Source organism: Myodes glareolus, chromosome 4 (genome assembly GCF_982192425.1).
Source record: "Myodes glareolus chromosome 4, mMyoGla1.1, whole genome shotgun sequence".
In the NCBI taxonomy this organism is placed as follows: domain Eukaryota; kingdom Metazoa; phylum Chordata; class Mammalia; order Rodentia; family Cricetidae; genus Myodes; species Myodes glareolus.
Genome location: NC_142029.1, coordinates 16,228,880 through 16,253,818, shown reverse-complemented (window position 1 = coordinate 16,253,818; position 24,939 = coordinate 16,228,880). Strand labels below are relative to the sequence as shown.

The 24,939-nt window shown below is 51.7% G+C and overlaps 1 protein-coding gene across 2 annotated transcripts in view; it reads left to right on the top strand.

Moving 5' to 3' along the window:
* The window catches only part of Cacna2d2 (calcium voltage-gated channel auxiliary subunit alpha2delta 2), a 130,396-nt gene that overhangs the window by 4,021 nt on the left and 101,436 nt on the right, over positions 1-24,939 (top strand). For both annotated transcript variants that reach the window (XM_087905271.1, XM_087905270.1), the window contains exon 2: positions 20,937-21,018. In XM_087905271.1, coding sequence (XP_087761397.1) covers positions 20,937-21,018 — 82 coding nt within the window. The remainder of the gene's footprint in view (positions 1-20,936; positions 21,019-24,939) is intronic.

Here is a 24,939-nt window from a genome sequence, read left to right as displayed (position 1 = left end):
CCCCACTTGGTTGACCGCATTCTTTTTTTTTTTTTCTTAAAAAAAATATCTATTTATTTACTGAGGTAAGGTCTTGTTATGTAGACCAGAGTGACCTCTGAGCACTGGGACTAAAGTGTGCTACCACGTCCGACACGAACTTCCTTCTTGTTTCTCCTTTGCTCCCCTCGTCCAACCATCTGTCTCTGGTGATTGGTGGTTGAAGCTGTTGCCAGGGTGATGGTGGACTCCCCTCACTGAGCCCAGGATGAGCTGCTCACCCCTGTTACCAGCTGTCCTCAGAACCCTTGTCAAGGCCTTCCTCAGACTGGGATACTGAGACCCAAAAAGATGGAAGGGCCTACCCAAAACCTATGTTCCCTATAAGAACCAAGAGAGGATATCTGTTAGAGATGTACCCTCCTGCTAGGGGCCTGGGGACATCTGGACCGGGGTCCCGGAAGTAGGGAGAGGAGCTAAAAACTCAAGTCTTTAGGAAGAAAATGAAAAGACCGACGACGTGGGAGGTGGGTGAGAGCCCCCTTCCCCTCTGTGACCCTGCCTGCTTTGTCCCTATTTTCTCTTTTTGGTCCTAATGTAAGCCTGAGGGGGCCATCCTTGGCCAAGGCTGGCCTGCCAGTCCTCTTTTATGTGTGCATGTTGTTCATCATAGAATGCCCTCGCAACCCAGAATTGTCCTTGCCCTACTGCTTTAATTGTGGCAAAGTCTGCCGGGCAGGGTAGTGAGCAGCAGTGTGTGTGTGTGTGTGTGTGTGGTGACTCCATTTCCACATTCTATTATGATTCCCTAAAGAAAGGTCAGAGGTTGGGGTAGAGCCTAGGTTTTAATGCATGTGTGAAGTTGGCGCCTCTCAGCTAATTTGCTAGACCCATAGAACTTCACAAGACCCCGAGCTTCCAGATGCTTGAGACCAGGTAGGGTTAGGGCAGAAGGCCCTAGGTTCCTGAGGGCCTGTTGCTATTCAGAGGTTGCCTGCAGGTTTAGGAGTCAAAGCCGGCAGGCCTGGGCCCTGCAGGGTAGCATTGCCTATGGGATGGGAATGATCTCTTTCTGAGAAAGGTCCTTTCTCACCTCCAACTTCCAACCCATTCCAAAATTGCCTGGGAATCCCTGATCTGTGTCTTTTGGTGATTGGGTCCTAGGCCTGGGAGGGGCACTGGTACCTGAAGTCCCCAAGTTGATGGTGAGGAGGTTCCTATCACAGACACAGGCCTGAAACTTGCTGAGGAGATTCTTTTCATGTCAGGTTTGTTCTTCCTGGTGCCACTGTCTAAACAAGAAGCTACAGAATCAATACGTGTATTCCCAAAGGAAACTATATGTATGGTTTGTACTTCTTTTTTTTCTTCCTTTTAAATTTGTTTTTTACATCCCCTTTTTCCCTCGTTCTTTGTAACCTAAAGAGTCTTCTGCATTAGTGTCACTAAGGACCTCAGGGTGTGGAGAGTGTCCGTTCAGATGACCACTGAGCTTGAAACGTCCCTAAAGGTCTGAAGTCCCTAGAGGTTTCCTGGGACGTCCTTAAGGAATCTAGAATTATGTCCTTTGGATGCACACAGATTGAGCGTGGCTTTATGTAGACAGGTCCTACCCTGCCCCTTTGAGACTCAGACAGTCGGTGTGGTTGTTCCCACAACTGATCCTGTTCCCTCCTCCGGTCCTGCTATTTCCCATGGCCACATGGTCCTGTCTGGTCTTGTCTGATTCTCTTTGTCCCCCGCTGCTACTGGTGACTGAGCCTGGTAGGAGGATGACCTCATGTGCTAGCAGACCCTGCTTAGCTGTGTGTGTATGGGGGGGTACGCTTTACTCCAGTTGGGGTGCCTCTGTCAAGAGCAAATCCAGCCCAGCCTTCTCTGGTGACCTTGGACAGAGGTGTCTCCCTCCCAGTCCCCACACCTAGCCTCAGTCTCCTCTCTTCTCAGATCTTTCGACCCTGACATTCTAGCCCTCTAAGAAGACAAGTGTGGGAATCTGCCTTCCAGCTCCTCTCCATTCTAGCAGGGGTGAGGCGGGACCAACCCGCCTGTTCTCTGTGTGCATGAAGTTGTCTGGGCCTAGTACCTTGGGTGCCTTGATGCCTCTTGGCTTCTGATTGACCCACTTTGGGCTCTAATTAGCCTAATTGTTTAGCAGAAAAGGAGGAAGAGAGGAAGTCTTTCCTGCTGGTCGTTAACCATCTCTTCCCACCTTAAAAGTGATACTCACTAAACAAAGGGAACAGGGAAGGAGACACCCCTCCATGATTCTCCCTTCCATTCCCTTAGATCCTAGGCTCCTTGCTTCCTCCCCCAATAGCAGGCCAGTCCTTTCTGAGCAATGCCCTCTTAGTGTGCCCCTAAGAGTGCCCCCCCCACAGCTTCATGACTTTGGGTAGTTACTAGGCTTCTTTGGAGTTGGGAACCTCTGTGGTACCCCATAGGGTTGAGATGGTGCAGATCATGAGGAACAGATGTACTTCTAGGCTCTGGATGTAGGAAGGTGCTCAAGGAGAGCTGTGCCTACCCTGAGTGACCTGTCCCCTTACCTATAGCATCCAGTATTCAGTCAGAGCCTGTCGGTACTTGGGCCCAGTTAGGGTTTCTGGGGCTTTCCTGTTGTACTGGGCCCTTATCTTGGCCCGAGAGCAAATGCAAGCCTATAGGTAGGACTGTCTACAGCTGTGTGTTTGTGTATGACTTTGCACATGTATTGGACATGCATCATACTTGTTTACTCACATAATTGTGTGCCTGTGAGTAGGTGTGTTCTTAGGTGTATTTATGCTAGCACAGTACTTGTATGCACATGTGCAGACATGTTTGTATGCGCAGAGTAGTGCAGGTATATTCACACAGGCACATATGAGCTCAAATGTGGGCGTGTGCTCATGTGCCTCTGTGTGTGTGTGATGCAGGCACATGCCAGTTTATCTCTGCAGCCAGAATGCGCTTGCCGTACCCACCTTCTGTACCTGCCTTTGATGCGCATGCCAGAAGTTGGTGGGCGAATGCTGGCAGTGGGAAACAAAGCCTCCTGCTTGTGAAGACCTGTGTTTTGCAAACTCTTGTGTCAGGGACAGCCTGAGTTGAGGCTGAGCTACAAAGTTTGATCATCTACCAACTGGCAGGATGACAGTCTGAGAAGAAAACACACGGAGGCTGTGTCCTCGTAATTCAGATTTCTGCAAACTGAATGGTATTTAGATTCACCGGAGGACTTGGGACTCTGGGGAACCCTGGGAGGCCTTGGAGAAGCAGAGTGTCTTTGCAAGTAGCCCTTGTGTGGAGAAAGTCTGTAGGGGTCACATGGAGGAGGTCAGGGTGCTGGCAAACGGGAAGACTTTGGCTGTGTAACGTTGGACTGATGGGTTTCCCTCTCTGCATATTTCCCATTTGCACAGTGAAGGGCAAGGAGCACCTGCAGCAGGTTTTGGGGTCCCTGCCCAAGGCAAGATGCCCATGCGGTCAGTAGTCACTATTCAGCATCTGACCTGTTGACCCTGTGTGCTCTGTTTGGTGTCTCTAGTAAGATTCAAGGATGAATTTTCGTGTGCTGAATCTTTATGAGTTGGTTGTCCTGGTCCCCCTCATTAGGGCACTGGCGCTTGGGGCTGTGCAGGTTCTGATGTCTGCGAGAACCATAAGTTTGACTTTATTGGTGTTCTTAATGTCTATGTGTTGGGAGGCAGGATGGCCTAAGGTTCTGAGCAATTTGAGAAGGGATGCCATCTTCATAGTAGGTGGAAGGCAGTATCTGGTACCCTAGTAGGCAGAGATCCTCTCCGGTGCTACCCCCAGCCCACCCCTGGCCTACCAGAAGACAGTGGGCACCAGTGAAGAGCAGCTTACAGGGCAGGACACAGAGGACAGATAAACAGATGGGGTGGCAGAGGAGTATCTTCACCAGCAGGATCATTGCTCTGAAAGGGTCTGGGGCTCTGAGGCTCGGGGGAAGAAGATGGGGAATCAGGGGAGGAAGACGGGGGGGGGGGTAAGGGGGGCTTGTCCAGGACTCCCACGGTCAGCTGGGCAGGGCTGATGCTAAGCAGGACAGGAGGGGTCTGGAGGAAAAGGGCAGAGGGGATTCCTGAGGTGCTCGTGCACAAGTCCTTGGTGTTTCTGGGCCTTCCTGACTAATTTAAATAATTGGATGGGCTGCCTCCCTCCCTGCAAGTCTCCCTGCCCGCCCGATATTGGCTACAACCTGAGCAGAGGGACTACAGGAAGGTAGAGCTGCAGGGAGTGTGTTTGAAGGATCAAGGAAACCAGCTGGGCACTATGGGCCTCATGTACTTGCTGGACTTAGGAGGGACCCAGTCACAGAAGCTCCAAGAGAGCCACATGACCTGATTTCGTATGCAAGGAAACCGAGGCCCAAGGAGAGGGAAGGGAGCCTTCAGACGCCACATTTATGTTGTGGGCTAGGGTTCAGTGCATGCAGCTTGAAGGGTGATTTCCCATGCAGCCATCTGCACACTGGGACACATAATCATTTGTCTTAAATAGCCATATCTGTGGCCTGGGGTAAAGGAGCAGTTGGGGGGTCCCTTGGGTGAACTTAAAGCAGACTGCCTTTGTAGTGTGGTACTCCAGTCCTATTGGGGGTGGGGGTAGACCTCGATGCCGATGTCCCCGTGCTGTTTCAGAGTCACCTAAGCTTTCTGGTTCTCCTTGGGTACCAAGAAATGGGTGTGCTCCTCAGACAGGTAGAAGCCCTGCTTTGCCACGAGTTTCCAGCCTGACGTGGCATTTCAGTCTTGATAGCTTCCTTCCGCAACCGCGTTCTCCCGCTGGCGCTGCCTGAAATGCTGCATTTGAAGCCTTAAAGGTCAGGCTCAGTGCTGCCATCAGCTCCAACAAACAAACAACAAAGCACCCCACTCCGGCCCTGCCCCCAACTTCAGTTATTAGAAATGTGAAGGCGCTGACAGGACTGCTAACCTCCGCACAGAGCCTTTACAGAAGGACCTTTCTCTGTCCTCTCTGGGCAGGCGCTGGGCGGGGGGCTCCCTTCTCTGGGACCCGTCCCCGCCATGTCCCTTTATGGGAATTAGCTATTACCTAACTCTGGCCTGAAATTCAGATCTTTGCCTGGGCTGCCACTAGCCCTGGGAATACCTGTTCTCCAGCCAGGTAGAGCCTCGTGCAGGTCTTGTAGGCTCTCTGGCCTCCCTGACTCCTGGCTTCATCCAGACTTCTCTGCCAGGTTGGTCTTCCGGGCCCCAGAGCTGGGGTGAGGAGCCTTCCTGAGTGATGCCCTGTGTTCCCTCCACTCTGTGTCCCTCCTATAGTCCCGCACCTGGGCCAGTGCTAGGCTACCCTATGGGGACAGTGGAGGAGGAGGGACTGTGCTGTCACGCAGTGGACACTGAGTTCGTGGGATGTGTTTGGCTATGGTGATGAGAAATCAAGGCTGCTCCGGTGTACACCTCGGCAATCCCAGTAGTAGGTTCCCCTATGGTTAGGCCTTTCCTCCTCTGACAAGAAGTCTGAGGTTGATAAGTATCAGCTGTCAATGAGAATCAGCTCTTCTGTGCTCTGCCTGGCTGGCCTTACTTTGGGTATGGCCGACTATTTTGGTCAACTTCCCTAACGGCAACAAGATGGCTGCCACAGCTCCAGGCATCACGTCAGACCCGGACTTTACGGATAGAACATGAGATAGATAGTTCCTCTAGGTTTCTGTTAAGAGGAGAAGAAACCTTGCCTAGAAGGCCCTAGTCAACTTCCCCTTACACTGCATTGGCTAGCACTGGGTCACATGCCCACTCTAAACCAATCACTGGCGATAGAGAAGGCACATTGTGATTGGTTCAGGCTAATCAGGATTTACCCTTGAGCTGAGGATGGGGTCACCTTGGGGCTGGAGGTGGAGATTCTGCAGGCTTGGGTTCTGTTAGCAAGAAAGCTGGTGTGATGGAGGGTAGGGAGACTGTGGCTGCTCCAGGGTTAGACAAGAGGGGCAGGAGGAGCTAAGGAAGCAGGAGAGGAGGGGGAAAGATGAGAGGAAAGGGGAGACATGGTCAAGAAAGCAAGAAAGTAGTTTTTTGACCCACAACATCAGTTTCTGAGAGCTGGGCTCTGGTAGTGTGTTTTGTACATGCTGTCCAAGGAGGCCAATTCACACACACCCTGTTTCACACTCAAGACAAAAGAGGCTCCCGGCAAGGCTAGGTGATGCTATTGTCTTGCATATAACAAGTGGCATCTCAGGGTTCCCACTCTGCACTCAGAACCAAGCACTCAGACGCCTCCATGTAGCTCCAGGCAGCCTCCAGCCGCAGGGTATTTGGGGTGTCACTGTAACATCCGTGTGTCTCATCATACATGGTCATCTGCAAGGACTGGCCCTCTCTGACGGAAACTTTGGTGGGTTTGTCGTGGGAGCTTTCTCTCTGAGCCTGGAGCAGACCTGGGGATGGCGGCAACTCAGAGATTAGGGGACCCGGTAGGACAGCACTGCTTCCCCCTACAACATAGCTGTCGCTCGGTGCCTGTGTTGTGCCAGCTTATCCAGTTTAACTCCTGCAAGGTACAGGTGGAGAAACTGAGTCCTAGTAAGAGACAGCGCTTGAACTTCCGAGCAGGTGAGGCATAGCTTAGACCCCCAACCCATAAAGATGCTGTGCTGTGCCTGGATGGAGGAAGTCATTCAGGTCACTTTCGATTCTCTGTCAAGGCAAGGGCAAGCTGTTCTGGGCAGCAGGAAGCTGCTAGACATTACCAACCCATTGGCAGAGGGGCATATCCTGCTGCTGTGGAGCCAATCTGCTGGCCTGCCTTAATGGGCTACCATAAGCATCCCGTGGCCATGGGGAAGATCCCTACTTCACTGGGTACTGTCTGTGAGATCTCCTCCTCACTCTAGAGGGAGGGCAGCTTCAGGAAGGGCTATACCTGTGCCAGTAGTGGGACTGTATTTGTGCTGGGTGCTGTGAAAAGCCTATGGTATTGCTGACTGGCTCCTGATGAATGATAAAGTCCTCACTCTAAAACAGCTATGTTCCCATGACCCGGTGCCCACCTTCCCATTTCTCTCTGCACTCTTCATTGAACCAGTCCTTAGTCTAAGTTGGGCATCCTGGCTCTTTCTGGCTCCTGGGTTAGAGTGCCCCTCTGGTCGTTAATCCCCACCTACCACATGAGAGTATGGCTCTCCAGAACTGTTTGGAATCCAGAAAGGAAAGGGTATGGCCTCTCCTGGGCACAGCCGAGAGCCCTTCTGTCCACTACAGTCCTCCTGTGGTCCACACCTATTTCTGGCACCTGCTGGAAGCTGGTGGCATTGTGTCCAGTGTGCATGTGGAGTAGAGGGGAAGCACAGTCGAGGCTCATTCCTTATTTCCCACCTCCACCTCTACCTTCCTGTAGTCCCTCTGCCCAGGTTGCAGCCAGCATCATGTGGGCAGGGAGACTTGCAGGGAGGGAGGCAGCCCATCCAATTATTTAGTCAGGAAGGCCCAGAAACACCAAGGACTTGTACATGAGCACCTCAGGAATCCCCTCTGCCCATTTTCTCCAGACCCTTCTTGTTCTGCTTTAGCCCTGCCCAGCTGACTGTGGGACAAGCCGCCCCGACCCCCCATCTTCCTCCTCTGAGCCTCAGGGGACCTCATCATTCCCAGGCCCTTTCAGAGCAATGATCCTGCAGCTGGTGAAGATACTCCTCTGCCACCCCATCTGTTTATCTGTCCTCTGTGTCCTGCCCTGTAAGCTGCTCTTCACTGGTGCCCACTGTCTTCTGGTAGGCCAGGGGTGGGCTGGGGGTAGCACCGGAGAGGATCTCTGCTTACTAGGGTACCAGATACTGCCTTCCACCTACTATGAAGATGGGGACAATTGAGAACTTCAGAGGGTCCGATCAGCCCTAAACAAACCCACCTGTGGTCCAGCTAATGTTTGCTTGGTGAGGAGTCACTGTCCTCTGAAACCTCCCTAGGAGGGTCATGGGCATTCTAGGATACTTCAGTATCTACTTCTCCAGTATGTGTCTGTCAGGGCTGTGTGCCCAGGCTACTGTCTTCAGTTCCTGGATTGTGACTCTCAAGTGCTCAGTAAATGTTTGCAGAGCGAGGAGCTCATGATCTGCACAGGTGGTCCCAGGGCCGAACTGGTCATGTCTCCGGAAGCTGAAGCAGACTGAAGCCGTGGTTTGGGGTGGGGCCTCCTGTGGGCCTATTTTGGCTGCTGCCAGAGTGCAAGCTGCACCCCTGTCTTCCAGCAGTGTTGTTGCACTGGTTTCCCTGAGGGTGAAGAGGGGGCCGGAGACCCATAGGACTGTAGCATTTAATGTGGAGGTGGAGGTCAGCATTTTCCTTTTCTGTTTATTTGTTTGGAGATGAGGTAGCCTAGGCTGGCTTCAGGCTTCAGATTCACTGGTTAGCTAAGAATGACCTTGAACTTCAGCTTCTCCTGCTTCCGGATCCAAGTTCTGGGGTCACAAGCATGTACCATGACACCAGGCGTATGTGGCAATGGAGACTAAACCTCCTGGGCCTCATACATGATAGACAAACACACTGCCAAATGGGCCTCATCCCCAGACCAGAACCCGTATTTTTCTAGAGCCCTCCAGGTTAGCCAAGGTGGAGAACTGTGGCCAAGGGGAGAAATGGGGAAATAAATACCCATTCTTCTTGACAAGGGTGAGGGGAATGGTGGACTGGCTCCAAGGAGTTTCCCCAGCCAGAGTAAGAGGTCATGCTGTTCCCAAAGCCCTGCACATTTCCTAGGTAGGGAGGTGGGGGGAGGATGTCCTGGCCTCCTGAGGAGGCTGCCCCACTCCCTCCAATCTGTTCTGCCTTGATGTTTGCCCAAGCCCCACCTCCCTGTTGAACACTTCATAGGCTACTTGTCTGTCCAAACCCATCTTCCCACATCTTCACTGTGTGGTGAGCTAACTGGGTCCCTGTTCTCAGGAGCTCGCGGTCTGTGGGGAAGGTGGACAGCGAAGAAGACATGTGCGTGTAGCTGAACAAAAGATACCCCTGAATGACCCAGGCATCGTGGAATATCCAGGGAATGTGGAGACATCATACTCCAGGCCACCGATTGTCCCTGGTCATTCAAGTGGCCCTAAACCTTCCTCAGTTGGGGTTATGGAGGTTCTGATGGATCACATCGACCCACCTTCCACTGAAGATAAGCTCCTGTCGTGGGGCCAGGCAGAAAGCAGGGGTAGAATCTGAAAGAGTCTGCCTAGTACCTGGCTCCAGCTCCAGGTGCTGAACCCCTGGTTTCTCCTTCCTTGCTCGTCGACACTGTTGCCCCTTTGGGCAGTGCCTTCTAGTGCCTAGAATGTCTTAGGAAGCCAGACCATGCAACTGGGGCCAGCCAGCCTGCTGCCCCACAGCCCCAGTTTCCTAGCACAGAGCTTCTGGGAAGTGGGTGGCAAGGAGCAATCCCAGAGGCCATTAAATCGAGTGATTTACATGGTTCCTGAGCTAGTGCCGGGAGAAATATATTTCACAGGTGATTTCCAGACTGGTGGCGTACAGATGAGGCCATTACTCTAAAATGAAGCAGGATGGAGACTCCATGTGCCCATCTGGAGGGACCTGTAGCTTTGGGTTTCTTGTTGTATGATGTGCATACCTACTATGTGCTAGAAACTCTGCAGGGAGAGGAGCTGAGGAATCACAATGCCTCCTAGCTACAGAGCTCCAGGCATTCGGTGCCTTAGTTACTTCATCTTTAAAGGGAATTGGATGTGTTTTTATCAGTCATTTAGCCCTGTTCTGAACAATTGATGTTGTAATGGCATGTAGCTCCTCTCTGCCTGGCCACCATCCTGGAGGTGCCTTTCAAAGTGGGGCTTATGGGCCACCCTTTCTTGATATAGGTGTGGATCCCTAGGAGCCCACAGTGGTGTTTTGCATAGAGTACCAGAGAGCAAGAAAAAAATACCGAAAATGGTAAAAGGCCTTATGGACCTTTCTTGTCAGTAAGAGGGTCTGATGTTGGGGCAGCAGGGTAAAGAATGTAGAGGATAATAATGCTCCAGCCTTGGGCTGGGAATGTTGCTCAGTTGGTCAAGTGCTTATCTAGCATGCACAAAGCTCTGAGTTCAAGTCCCAGCACCACCTAAACTGGGCATAGTGGCACAGGTTTGTAACCCTAGCATTCTGGAGGTAGAGTCAGGAGCCTCTAAAGTTCAAGGTCACCCTCAACTATGTATAAAATTTGAGGCTAGCCTTTGCTACCTGGACTGAGTCTCAGTACCTATGACTCCCACCTCAGGAATAAGGATACTAGTTACAGAATATAAGCTACAATGTTGAAATGCATGAGCCGGTAGGGTGGTGGTGCTGCTGACCTTTAATCCCAGCACTTGGGAAGCAGAGGCAGGTGGATCTCTGTCCATTTGAGACCAGCTTGGTTTACAAAGGGGGGTCTAGGACAGCCAGGGCTACACAGAGAAACCCTATCTTGAAAAAAAAAAAAAAGCAAGCAAGCAAACAAACAAAAAACATGGGCCAACAGACTCAGCAGCAGGACCCAGTTGTGATGGACACAGGTTTGTGTTCTGTGAGTGATTGATTAGAGTGGCGTCCTTAGACATGTAGTCCTTAGCTGCCAGCCTGTATTCCCTTCCTACCAACTCAGAGGGCCGAGCTTCCTGGTATATACAGAGGAGATCCTGGCTAGGCTATAACCTGCCTACGTTGGGATCCAGGAATTGAGTAGTGTCCTGCTCCATGACTTCTGCGTTTCCCACCCGCTGTGTCTATTTTCCTAATACCTCATTGTTGGGAGCCTGCCACCCTTACCACCTAGTACAGTTTGGGGCAAGTTGCCCCACGTTTTCAGGCCTCGGTGTCTGTGTCTGTGAAGTGGGCATGAATTGGTTTGCGCCTGGCTGTTTATCTTGGTAGCAGTCGCACACAATGGGTGTTTTACCCCCTATTTCCTGTGTGTTTGGGTGTTTGCTGAGGGTGAAGCCTCTCTCCCAGCCCCCCATTGCAGCCTCTTTCACACTGCAGAGAGAGAAGGTCAGATCAGGTGCCAGTTTTTTTTTTGGGGGGGGGGGGAGTCTGTCCTCTAATCTTCCCAGAAGATTTCTTTCCCTGGCTCCAAACTATGTACCACAAAAAGAATGGTTCTGGAGTCAGGCTCCAGTCTCAACCTAAGGTGAGGCTTGCTAAAATATGGTGAGAACTGTGGATTTGTGGGGGTTGGTGAGGGAAATCCAGAAGGGCTTTCTGTCAGAGGTGACTGGGCCAGATGAGGAGGGAGGCCAGAGAACAGAGCTGTCCCTGTTGGGTTAGCCTCTGAAGTCTTGACCTGGATTCTCCTGGGTCTCTGAAGGCCCAGGAACTAAGGAGGAACAAGAGCTCTTGAGGGGGGGTCTCTGTCCTCCTCAAGGCATGAAACCACACTGAGGACAAGCAGAGGACAGCTATTTGTAGCTCAGTGAGGAATTGACTCATACTGGGGGAGGGGAAGGACGTGCAGGAGGGGAGATGGGGACTGGTGAATCATGGAATCTGACCAGAACGGGTGGCATGACGTGGGTGGGGTCTGTCTGGACACCCCCACGGGGGCTTTAGTTATTGGTTGGGGCAGCGATGGGAGGATGGCATACAAGAGCTGTCCCTAACTTATTTGATGACTTCTACAGGTGTCCCAGACCTGCTCTTACCTTCTGAGACCACTCACTCACTCCATCATAGCACACCTGGCTAGGCACACAGGGTGGTGGCCATATGGCCACCTCCTATGAGCCAATTTGAGGGACCTTAGCTTACCAGCTTGGGAAATGGGTCTGGGTGGGGCCTGACTATAGGGAATGTACTAGAAGAGGAGGCATGTTGTGCCTGGTGCAGGTGACTGAGGACCTAGGAAGTCTACGACAGAAAATCTGCCTCCTGTAACTATGGTTTAAGCCCTTTGGCCTGCCCCGAGGCCTCGGTTACTCCATAAGTGGTTCTTGCTCACTGTTGAATCCCAGTTAGGATTGGGAACTTCACAAACAATGACACCTGGGTACTGGCATTCATGAGTCTCGGCTGCCAGGGAAGTTGTTGGCGTTTTCCAGGATCTCAGGAAAGGATTCCAGACCCTACCCTTCTGCGATGAGCTATAAACCACACACACACACACACACACACACACACACACACACACACACACACACCAGGACTTTCTCAGCATAGTGCAGGGAAACTAAGGTATAGTGCTAAATAAGACTCTAGGACTCGCATAGAATTTAGCTGGAAAATAAAAGGTCTTACTGCCAGAGCTGTTGAAAACCACTCATATGGCCCAAACTTATCATCCTATAGATGGGAAACTGAGGCACAGACAGGAGAGTATGTGTGCTTGCACGGAGTCCATATCTTTCAGTTCAGGGCACCAGAACCCAAGTGGACATGAGAAAGCACCCTGAGCCAAAGGGTGGGTGGAGGTACCTGGTGGCCGTCACTGGGGGCAGGGTGACAGGGTGGTGGACAGTCCTCATTTGGGCTATTCCTCTGCACTTTTTTCTTGCTTCCTGGAAGAAGTGTCTGTGCCAGCACACCACCCTTCTGAGAGAGCCATGAATTATGCAGGGAAGCCACAGGCTTGGGCAGGCCCATCATAAATGAGCCTTAATAATTCATACCGAGAGGAGCCATGGGGAAGGGAGGGCCTCCTGGGCTAGTTCTGGGACAGCCTTCATTGGTGAGTGCCTAGAGCTGGCCATGCACGGGCTGGAGCAGCGTTCCGGGGAGGTCAGCTGGTCTCAGGGGAAGTATATTTGCTCAGTCAAGGACCTGCTCCTCAAGGCCAGAGATCTGGAACGTGAGCCTCGGGGCTTGCAGCCCAAGTCAGAAGCATTTGCTGAGGAGAAAATGGCTAGTTAAAACAGTGACCCTCCAGGAGGAATAGAGACCAGTGACTGCTAGAGGAGAGACTGCATTTTAAAATGGAGTTAGGGGGGCTTCACTGAGCTGGCGGTATGTATGCAGAGGCCTGGGGGCTTCACTGAGCTGGCGCATGTATGCAGAGGCCTGGAGAGGGGGAGAGGACTGTGGGCCACTAAAGAGAGACTGTTCTAGGCTGAGGAAACCGTGTGTTCCAAGACTTGTACTGTGAGCTCAAGGCTATGTTCAGCCACACTGAGCAAGGCCACTGAAGGATATGGGGATATGGCTTTGGCTTTTCCTCCGGACCCAGGACCTAAGTTTGCTGCATATAAGAGGAATCCCATCCCAAAAGGATACCCTGGCTAGGTATGATCAAGAAACTGGAGAGATGTGCTGCTGAAGCAAAAAGCAACCAGTGAGCTAGCTGCGGCTGGTCCAGGGGAGGTGATGTCCTCCCAGGCCAGACTGGGGGTAGGGGTTGGGAGTGGGGGCAGAAAGGTGATTAGTGGGGTGGGAAAGGCACATTGTGAAGGTGCAGCCAGTAGGATTTGCACAACAAGTTGGTTGTGGGTGTGAGAAAAAATAGGTTCCTAGTCACCCCCCAAACAGGGCTGACCATCAGCAGTGGTAAGAGGTTGAGGGGAGGGGAGTGGCCCCAGAGGGAAGACCAGGATCTTAACGTCATACACATTCAGACACCTGCTAGACACCCAAGTGGCCACATTACATCAGCAACTAGACATTCAAGACTGGTGTCCTCAGGAAAGAGATAAGCCATCCTGATTGGCCTTCATGAACCGTGCAACCTTGGGGACTTCACTCAGTTGCTTTCTGCCTCAGTTTCCCCCCTGAGGATTGGAGATAGTGATTGGGCTGCTGAGACGGTTAATTAAGAGAATACATTGTAGTCCCAGGGAGGCCCTAGGCAAGAGGGCTCCAGTCAAACCTCTTGAGGCATGAATCCTGGAGTGGTCTTGGGGACCTTGGGACAGCCCTGTTTGATTAGGAAAACTGAGATTTGTATGTGGCCCATGGAGGATGAATGGCCTGGTACATGGAAGATGGAAGAAAGATGACCCTAGGGTCTCTGCCCACCAAGGCCAGGACCCTGATCCGTGCTGACCCGCTCCTCCACACTTCCCTGCTGTGGGTCTTCTGCCCTCTCCCTGTTCCATCTGCCTTCTCCAGCCCCTCTCCCACCAGGGCCACTGTTACTGAGATTGCTAGAGCAATCTACTTTAGGGGTTTCTCGGTGTAACTAGAATGCTCCATTGAAACCTGAAGGAGACAGTCGTACCTATATAGCAAAACCTGAGGGAATCAGAAGTGAGACTCAGAACTTCACCACCATCCCTAACTGCCGCCAGCACCCCTCTTTCTGGCCACCCCCCTCCAACTAAAGCCTGACCCAAGCGCACAGCCCTCCTTGCTCATGCACCAGCTTCCTCGCCCTTGGTGGTGAGATAGGGGGTTGTGGTCATTTATTCTGTGTCGCTGGATCTCTTCCATGTTTCTCTCGGCCAAGTGGGCTACCTGGACTCTCCTGGCCCTGAGTGACAAGATTCCCTGGCTCCCGTCCTTGTTCCTTTGTTCCTCTCCCAACCCCCAGAAGACTGTTATGAGTAAATATTGGGTGGACCCAGTGCCCTAATTAAAGCCAAAAGACCATTAGAGGGGTGGGGGGTGGGGCCAGGGTACAAGTTTGCTGCCTCCCAGCCAAGCACCAATTAGAAGGAAAAATTCTTTTTCAGCAAAGAAAAGAAGGGACAGCCCCATAATTAATAACCTCATTAAGAAGCAGTATTTGGGCAGGGTCCCAAGACACACGTAGAGGAGTAGACGAGGCGGTGGATTTGTACTAATTCAAGCATCGGCAGTACTAGCCTCTGCCAACTTCCCAGAGTCCCTGAGTCCCTAGTGACAGTTGGGCTGCATGAGATGGGGAGGGGCTCCAGGAAACTTCGTGTTTCTCACTCTGAAGGTCCCCTTGAGTCACAAATAGTTGGATGATGTCTAGTCCCCTCTGAGTCCTGTGCCTCAGTTTCTCTGCTTGTGAATCTGGAGAGAGGGTGTGAGAAGCCTTACACCACCGCGAATCAGCCCAGCATGCACACCCAGCCCCGCCTCGCTCTGGCCTCGCTCCCACCATGGCCTGACACAGGTAGTGTGAAGCCGGTGTTGTGTCTGATCTTACTGTCTTTGACGGCTCGGCCCACCTGGCCTCTGGCCGGAGAACAAGTCACTTTGACTAGACTGTTCCCTCTGCCAGCTTTGTCACCCGTGATCAAATTGTGGTGGGGTCCTTCCTGACGTCAGTGCTGAACTTTGAAAAATGCTGGGGCTCAGCAGAAGGAAGGATTCAGTGGACTCGGCGGTCCCTTCTCTTTCCCAAGGCTTTCAGAATCAGGACGCAGGGAGGGTGTGCCCATCTGAGGGAGACTGGATGGCAGGAAGATAGCCCTACAGCCTAGACAGGCTGTATACGTGAGTGTGTGGGATACAGTCCTTGTTAGCATTCTGAATATGAGACAAACTTCCACTTGCCTCCTCTTTGGGCCTGGGAAGCAGACAAGATAGTCAGCTTAATCTTCATTTTCTGGGTGGGAAAACCCGAGAGCACACATCTGGTTTAAGAGTTTGGAATAGCAAGGGCTGAACCTAGGCATTTGGGTATGACATATCATCTCCACACATGGTCTGGAAGGATGCCCTAGGGAGGTAGCCCTGAGGATGCCACGATTCTCCAGGATAGCCTTGAACTTTCTGCCACCTGTAGTAGGTGAGAGCCTAGGTGGGGGAGGCTGCTCACAGCTGCCAGTGGGGGAAGCACGCCACTCCTGGGCCAGCATGGGGTAGTGGACTCTGTGAATGCCACCAACTTGTCTTCCCCAGGCCAGATCAGCCTGGCCGGGGTTCTCCAGAAATCTTTGGTCTGTCTTTCCATCTCCTGCTCCCCCTCTTGTTCTATCTTTCTTTCTCTCAGACGCCTGTGAAGGAGATGAGGTGGAGGTGGCAGACCAATTGAAATATAATCAGAATAATTGAATAGCACTTTATTTTAAATTGTTGCCACCCCCAACGCGGGGAGAATAATTGGCCAGCCTGTCACAAGAGAAGCAAGAGACCTGGGGCCTTTACCAGTGCCAAGCTTGGTTCTCTGTGCCCTTGGCAGCCAGAAGGTTCAGCTGTGCCTTCTCCCTGACACCCTTGCCTGCTCCAGCTGAGCCCCGTCCTCACACCCGCCTTCCTGCTCCACCCCTAGTGTGCACCCCTTGCCCTTACAAACCATGGCTGCTCTGCGGAGCTCAAGTCCCTGGTGAAAGAGGATGCCTGGCAGGGGCAGCAGGGTTTTGATGACGAAAAAAAAACTGCTTCCAATGTGGTGAGAAAGGCCTGCAGAGGCAGGACTCAGGGGTCTAGAGAGTCCCTCGCTCCCATCAGGCCTTGGCCTCTTCTGAGCGTGTCTGCTGTTGCACACTGTCCCTCCCTTCCTTTCTGGTCCCTCTGCGGGGTCCAGGCTGCCCACGCTGTCCATGCCCTCTGAGGGTGAACCAGCAGTGTCACCTGTCTCTGGTTTTTTGATTTGTTTAATTATAGATGAGTTTTCTGCATAATTTATTCCAAAAGCCTGGATTATACTGTACAATTAAATCACATTCTGATCAACAACTTCACATATAAAATTAACAACCAACAACAGTTTATGCCGCTGCATCTGCTCCCGGTCTCTTTCTCTTTTTTCCCCTGTCCCTTCCCTGCCCCCTCTCCTCCTCCGTGCCCTCCTCTCTCTTTCCCTGTCCTCGGGGTGAGCATTTGCAGCCGGTCTCAAGGCTGGATGGCCCCACCTGAGGTTGGACCTAGAGACTCTCAGCCTTCTAGAGGGCTTCTGGATGGTTCTGTCTACTAAATGGCTTCTCAGCACCAGCTCTTCTCCTCACATAGGGTTGATTTTTCTCTCTTACCTAATGGTGACACCCCCCTACACACACACACACACACACACACACACACACACACACTGGCGTCTTGGCTTTAGAGACTGAGACCTGAGACCCTACAGTTCCCAGTGATAGTTTCTTTCCTACTAGGCTGACTCAGTGTGCTGCACCCCACTCTCCCTTTGTGGTCTGTCCCCACACCCATGCCCTCAGTAGGCCCTTTGATCCTGAGGATAAAGGCCATACTGTATGATTGTCCAGTCCTTAGGAGACTTACAGCATGACTGCAGCTTATCAAGGTGTCCCTGTGGATGTGTTCTAGACTGGTCTTGAACATTGGATTCTCTTGCTCCCACCTCCTGAGTTCTGCTGCTGCAAGCGTATGCCGTCACACCTGGTTGATGTGGTACTAGGCAAGCACTCTACCAACTGAGTTATGTCCCCCAGGCCCCCCGTTCCAGCATTCAGACAATTATTATTATCCTTGTTGACAGGTGGGAAAGCTGAAGTTCCAACAGGGACAGAACTCTCCAATATTCCACAGCTGGCAGTCTCTCCTGAGGCTTCTCAGAGCTGCCTTGTCCTGCAAGGACGATGGACCTAATGGAGCCAACATCTTTTTAAGTGTATAATCGGGCACCCATCTCGCCAGGTGGCTTGGTTTTGCTGTCTATAAATCAGGGCTGCAAAGCCTTTGCTTCCCCCAGTTCAGGCTCGTGGAAAGACTGGGTGCAGTCTCCATCCTGTCCCCACAGCAGTCATGAAGTGCGGTGCCCCCCCTCCCCCGGCTGCACCACCTCCTCCTCTAGAGTTCTCTCCCTCACCGTCCTGCTAATTTGGCACTTACAGGCACTTAGAGATAAGCAGTGTCATTTCAGCGAAGAGGATGGAAAATCCCCAGGATCTGAGGATAGAGCAGGTAGACATCTTTGTTAGAATATGACCTGTGGGCAGCACTATCTGGCCAGGGGGCATTGGCATGGGCTCATGGGTCCAAGTCCACAGGAACACGGGCAGGATGTGATCCATTTACCTCTGAGTGAGTGAGACTCTGGATTCTGATGCATCTCTCATTCTCCCAAAGCGCCCATGCCTTTCTGTGGGATTAAGCCCAGCTATGCCTCAGTCAGGGTTGAACTTGCGTTGGTGTGTGGTTTTTCTAGGAATGCTGCAGGCGCACTCACTTCATCAGCTCCTCAGTACTGTACATCTCCCCCGCCCCCCAGCTAGCACCGGCCACTGGCCAAACCCTCGAACCCACAAAGTCATATCTGTGTGACAATGAGATGGATTATCTGTCAAGTCCTTTTTAGCTCCAGAACACAGATATTGCCTTTCTAATTAGGTTTGGTTTAGGTGAAGAATCAGAGTAACTTGTTTTCCTTAGCATTGTACTGATAGGCTGCAAACTGGGGACCTGCTGTGAGGCCCCAGATAGCAGACTAAGTCAGACTGAGGACTAGAGCTGCTCCTAAATCCCGGGGGGGGGGGATGGAGGGAGAGAGAGAGACAGAGAGACAGAGAGACAGAGATACAAAGACAGAGAGGGAAGGAGTGTATATGTATGTCCTAGGGAAGAATTTGAATTAGCCTCTTTACATGAGGTGATGGTGACTATATTAATAATGTGTTGTCTGAGCAAAATAAAAACTTGCCATCCATGCCTAGTTTTTTAATTTATTGTCTTTTATTTGCCTGTGAGATTCCAGAAGCAAAGGTCTATATGCATACTAGCAAAGAGGCCATACCCAGGTGAAATCTTTGGTGAACTGGTAAATATTACCAGCTATTAGCAACTGATAGCTCCTGGGGGAGGGAGAGTGGTTTTCTTTAACAGTATGGTCCCAGGAAGTTTGATCACACTGCAGTGGGTGTCCCCCCCACCTATGAGTATGTGGGCAGCACTTATGGGATTCAGTAGATTATTTCCAAATACATGAAGAAGAGAAAAGAGGATCTAGGCGTGGTGGCAACAACTTTAATTCCAATACTAGAAAAGTAGACTAGGTGAGTCCGGGCCAGCCTGGTCTACACAGAGAGTTGACTAAAGCAACATAGTAGGAACCGATCTATAAATAAATAATAAGCAAATAAATAGAAGTCATAAAGTTGGGAGGTAAGGATAGACCTGGGAGGATGTGGAGGAGGTAAATATGACCAGAATATGTTGTATGAAATTGTCGAAGCATTTTTAAATGCTTATCAGTTTGCTGCTGGGGGTGATAGTGGTGCTGTGATTCCTAAATCTGCTCATTTCTGTGGTGTAAATGTTCCCGCTGTGGCCGGTTCAAGCACAGAAGGTGGTGTGCTAAGTTGGAAGGAGATGCACGTGGTTGACCCTTGAGCGTCAGTTCTTGCGATTGTGCCAAGCTTCTGCAATAAGTCCTGTGTCCCCCCTTTCCTGGATGAGTGACCTTAGATAGGTCTCTAAACCCCCCTCTTAAACCCTCAACTTCCTCATCTGTGGTTTGGTGATTTTGTTTGTCTCTGCAGACTGAAGCCATAAAGCACATGACACGCTGGTACTGTACTGAGTAGATAGTGGGTGCCCTTCTGTATATTCACGCAGGAAGGAGTATGACTGGTATCTTGTCCTCTAAGCCATTGAATGGCTGAAGTCCGGTTTAGGGTCAGGGTAGAGCTAATAGATGTCTTCGGAGAGTGGGTCTTGACTCTGCCCACTCGGTCCAGATACAGGACTGAGTGACTCCATCCATTATTAGCCCCCAAGGTTCTGTAGTCGCAGGATCACAAAAGAGCCACCTGCTATATTGTCCATGTGCCATCAGGGCCAGAGCCTCGGTGCTGGTGGGCGGGGGTCAGGCAGGGAGCAGCACTCTTCCCTCTGCATCCTGGCAGCTGAGGCAGCCTGGCCTCTGCACAGACTCTAGGTTAGACTTTCCTCCATGGTGGGGAACAGAGTTGGGGAGTCAGGCAGTAGCTCAGCCCACAACAAGCTGAAGCTAATACCTCTTTCTTTTGATGTTGATTTTTTTTTCATTACGGTCCTGACATTCAGCTTGGCAAATTGCAATTAGTGATCTGCCCGCCTCCTGCTCTGAGTTCCCATGCCAACCGACCCGGGCACACACAATGGCATGAGCCCAACCCCCTAGTAGAGGCCTGAGAAGAAATGTGGGACAAGGAGCCAGAAGAGAGACCTGGCCCTAAATGACACCAGGGGATGTAATTGGCCCTGAGAAGGGTGTTGGGATCCTGAGAAGTTTCCTGACATTTCCCTACTCCGTTGTGCTCTATGAACCCCTGGCCTCTTCCATCTCTGTGGTGGGTCCCTTATGGGCTGTCTTGGAGCCTTGTCTACAGCTTGCTAAAATGGATGTAGGGCTGAGAATACAGAGTGTTATGGACACCTGTCCATCTTGTCCACTCACAGAGAATATAGCATCCTTGGCTCAACCTACTCTTACGTTTTCTTGTACCATTCTAAAGATGACCCCGAATTAGCTCCACATTCCAGAAGAGGAAGCTGAGAGAGAGAGATGGTTTTAAATGACCATACGGTCCAGCATACAGGCGGCCTGTTATGTAGGCTTGCAGTTCAGGGGTTCGCCAGACCTCCAGAAAGGAGTTGGATGATCTGTACTGGAGCCCTAGTTGGGCTCATGATCGATATCCAGCCTTGGGTCTCCGACAGGAAACTAGGAAGGCAAGGGCCATCTGAGTTGGGAGCTGTGTCTTTTGCTCAGATGAAGCCCAGGAAAGTGGGTACCTCCACCTCCTCCTGTTTACATGATGGGTTGGGGATGACATCTGGTCCCATCCCTTTCCTCAAACTTCAGTTGGCTTTCTCAGGTCTCCAACCTCCCTGGTGTCCAGAAGTCCCCATGTTCAGAACCGCTACATCAAGGACTGGTCTTTCTAGTGAACAATAGTGTCTCTGCAGGCTTCTTCCAAACTGCTGAACTCCCTCAGCGCATCCACAATGCCCACTCTTCTCTCCTTCCTAGCTGCCAGTCAGTGTGAGGAAAGCCTAGGCCACCAGGCCAGACATCAAAGGGAAAAATCACAGGCTCACTCTGACTCCTTGTGTCTGCTCCTTCTCTGGTGAAAATTGAGTTGAGTGAGTAGCTGCCCTGGTTCCCCTGGGTGGCCAGAAATGGGCTGTTGCAGCTGCAGCTCCTGACATCTCTTTCTCTCCTGGATGCAGGATGCAGCACTGGGCCCGGCGCCTAGAGCAGGAGATTGATGGCGTAATGCGGATTTTTGGAGGCGTGCAGCAGCTCCGAGAGGTAAGCTGATGTACTTGCTTTTCATCCGGGACCTTCTTCCCAGCAGGAATGAGGAAATGAGGGAGAAATGAGGAGAAGAGGAGGAGGTGACATTGTTGAAGTCCTGGCATAGTGAGCCATAGTGGATCTCAAGTAGTGACTCCATGAGGTCTCAGTCTAACCTTCTCCAGGTACCTGTTGGAATGGTGGCCCATTCTGATGAACCTTGTGTCTGGGAGAGTGTTGGGACTTCCCAGTTTTCAATGTCGGTGAGCTCTTCAAGGCATTTGAGACAATGCCTTGGGTGGGAACCCAGGCCCTTTAGGGGCCATAGCTACAAGGTGTGCAGAAGCCAGGAGTCTCATCAGCAAGTAAATAGGATGGCTAAGCCAAGCAGGACCCAGAGAAGAGGGTGGGAGGCTGGTATTCCAGGCACTATAGTCTGTATGAAGTGGCAAGCCTATGTTAAGTGTCGGAATGAGGGATCAAGGTGCGGGAGGGGTGATTGATTAGGCGCCAGCGACCACATTCATCCTGGGAGATTATGTTAATGTTTGAAATAGTGATGTGAAGAGCCGGCCATCCGTCACCCCCAGAAGGCTGCAAAATGTGCTGCCGTCAGGCTACAGGCTTGAGCTCTTTATGAGGAATGCGAGGCTCAGAGAACGAAGTTCTTACAGCAATGGGTGTGAGGCTCTAATAGGAGGGTGTCTGTTCAGTGGGGTCTGTACAGGGAGGTCCTGACCAGAATCAAGCAGAGGAATAATGGGATTCTCCTTTCCATCGTTGGCCTGGGGACAGCAGAGAAAACAGTTTCTATTGGGGGTTGCGTCTAGGCCTAGGGCTCAGTAGTTAGTGTTTCTGTCATCCAGGGTTAGGAGATGTAGGCAGGGACTGTAGGATCATCCTCAGCCCCTTTTCAGGCTTAGTTAACTTGGAGTGAGTATATTTACATTGCTTATGGATGTAGGACCCCTGGCACAAATGATGTTAAGCAGAGGTGGCTCATTAGTGGGTGGCATGGTGAGGAGGGCATTCAGGTCTGGAGGTCTGAGCTACTAGCTTGCTCAGCATTCTTCCCGAGATGGCCCAGGCCTGTAGAACTCCTGTTTCTGGTGCTGGGTTTGAACTGCAGCAGCCCCCATCCTACTCTTCCTGTGAACTCTCAATGACTCAGCTGCACTTGGAAGCCGCCAGAGCTTCCAGAGAAAGCACTGTGGGAAAAGCTGTTCCGGAACAGGAGTCAATTTAGGCTCAGGAATAGCATTCTGCACTAACCAGGCTATAAGTGGGCACTGCCAAGTGCGACCGTGTAGGTTAATGGAGGAATGGTAAGGCCCCTGGAATCTGTAGTGCATGCTTTTTCCAAGTTTTCTATGGGGCATTAGTACATCCGCGTATATCTAATGCCAGTTAAGAGCCCTCCAGGATTTCATATTTATGAGCGACTCGGAACGAACATTTATCTATGAAAAAATAATGTACGCTATATGCATGAGATGTGGATCTGTCTGGATGAGTGAGCTTCCTGGATGGTGAGGACCAGACATGGAATTTGACAGCAAACCTGTCATATGCACCTTGGGGAGACCTGGATCCCCCTGTTTGTCCTTCTTCCCTTGGGGGTTTTGCCTGGAATATGAGGAGTAAGGTGGCAATGGACAAGCCAATTTTACCCCGCCCCCCATCCAGAAATCATTAGAATTTTCTTCACTTTCTCTTCTAGGAAATTTTCTCTCCCTTTGGGTGGCGTGTGGGTAATTCCAGGCCCTTTTACCAGTGACCATATCTTTCCTGACTTTCACCAGCCAGGCAGTGAACAAGTGGCCACAGCAGGCTTGTGGCAGCACTGGGGCTTCTACCTCCTGCTCTAGCCCAGCCTCTGGCTTTTTTTCTCCTCCTGGGCACACAGAGGATGCCTGCGGCTTGGGAACCTGGGCAGGGCTGTGCTTGGTGTGGCAGGTGGGCAAGGAAATGCTGACCCAGCGTCCCTTACTCTTGGCAGCCCCTCCGCTGCCCACGGCTGCCAGCTCTCAGAGGCTCTGTCCTAGTCCAGTTTTTCTCACCTGCTTCCTCAGCCTCTTCCTGCTGACAGCTCTGGGACTGCTTCTTGGCACCGACTATTTGGCCAAGATGTATCCATGGGGGAGGGGACAGGTGTACGGATCTAGCGGAAGAGAGCAACCCTGTGGGAGCTAGAATGATCTAGCCAGTGGACTCCCTACCTGCTCCATTGTTCACATCTAACCCCAACCCTCACACCCTCTCCCTCCCTCCAATGCTTGTGCAAGGACTGGTGTGCCCTGCTTGTGTTTGGTTCTGGTGGGGCAGGAGGATAGTTGGTGCAGAGCTGTGACCAATGCTATCACTGGCCCTCTCACTAATGGTGCCAAACTGCCAACCTAGGCCCTCATTGGGGCTGCCCCTCCTCGGGCTTCTGAGCTCCCCTAACCACTGACACTGGGGTGATCAGAGCCTCTTTCATGGCTCCACTCCTTGCCTGCCCTACTCCTAGAGGCTGCCCCACCCCCAGTAGCTTGGAGCCTCAAGGGCTGGCAGCTGCAAGAGAGCAGAAACTGCAGACAGTGGCATTTGGGAGAGTTTTCCTTGCCTTGGCATTTTCCTCCTCCCGACCTTATCCCAACCCCATGGGGCATGGCTGGGGGCAGACTGTGGCCCATTTATAGGTTAGAAACCATGGCAGACCATGGCAAGGAAGCTGTGTATGAAGACCCTGTCATCCTCTCATCCGACCCCAGGCCAGTACCTGGTATGCTGATAACCTGTCATCTCTTCTTCCTTAGGTTAGCCAGATAGCCCTGAGCTATGCTTTCTTGAACGTAATAGCCCCACCCCAGCCCTTGCCAATTTTTCCTTGTGTAGTCCATGAAAGTGTGGACCCTAAACATTCCGCCTCCCCATGGGACTGAGCGGGATCTCCTGAGCCCCTTCTCTACCCTCCCCCATCAGCACCATATTGTCCCCATGCTAGGGGGAGAGTAGAGAACATATGCTTGGGCTCAGAGCTCATTTGCATAATGAGGATATCAAGATGAATAATTCATCAGTTGCTTGGGGGTGCAAGGGGAGGATGAGGAGAAGGGCAGATCCTCTCCTCTTTGAAGCCTAGGGCAGGTACATTCCCACTTCTGAATGGATGGCAGGTTATAAGAACAGCTCTGGGGACCTTGTGAAAAGCAAGGCAGGAGAGACTGTCCTCAGGCGTGGGACAGTCATCGGGTGTACCAGCCCTGGGATAGGTAAGATGCTTGCTTATAGGGGAGAAGACCATCTGCTAAGAGTGGGAGGAAGCTGTTGACAAGGCTGGCTGGGAGCAGGGACCTGAGATGTCGTGAGGATCATGCCTATCTTCTGGAACCATACTGCCCGTGTCAAACTCCATGGGCCTCACTTGCTGGTCAGGGTGGAAATGCCTGTTGCCCTGGCTCTATCCCAGATGCCTCCTCCTTCATGGCGGTCTTAGCCGACCTACGTGCAACTGGGTATCCTCACAGACCTGTTGTGAAGGAGGGAAACCAAGGTCTTGGTCAGTCATCTCCAACAGCCGTTGCTGGAGCCCAGTGTCCTGGCAATGGAACCAGCATAGTCAACTCCTTCCCAAACTGTGTCCACAAGAAGCAGGACCTTAGGTTCAGATCCCCAGTCCCAGTCTCTTCTGACATCCTCCAGTCAGAGTGATTCAGGCCCATGGAGTCTATGGCTCCTCAACCTCTTATGAAGGCCAAAAATAGTATTTCTAAACCAGTGCCACTGCCAGTCCTGTCTGTCTTATCTGCCCGCGCCCCCCACCCCCGCTATTCCTCAACACTCCAGAAATGTGTAAATAATAATTGCAGTGCGCTACATCTGGAGCTGGCTATCAGCATGAACCAAAGCCTGGAAACATCTATGGTTCTCTGTAGGTGCCTTTGAGAAATGTCT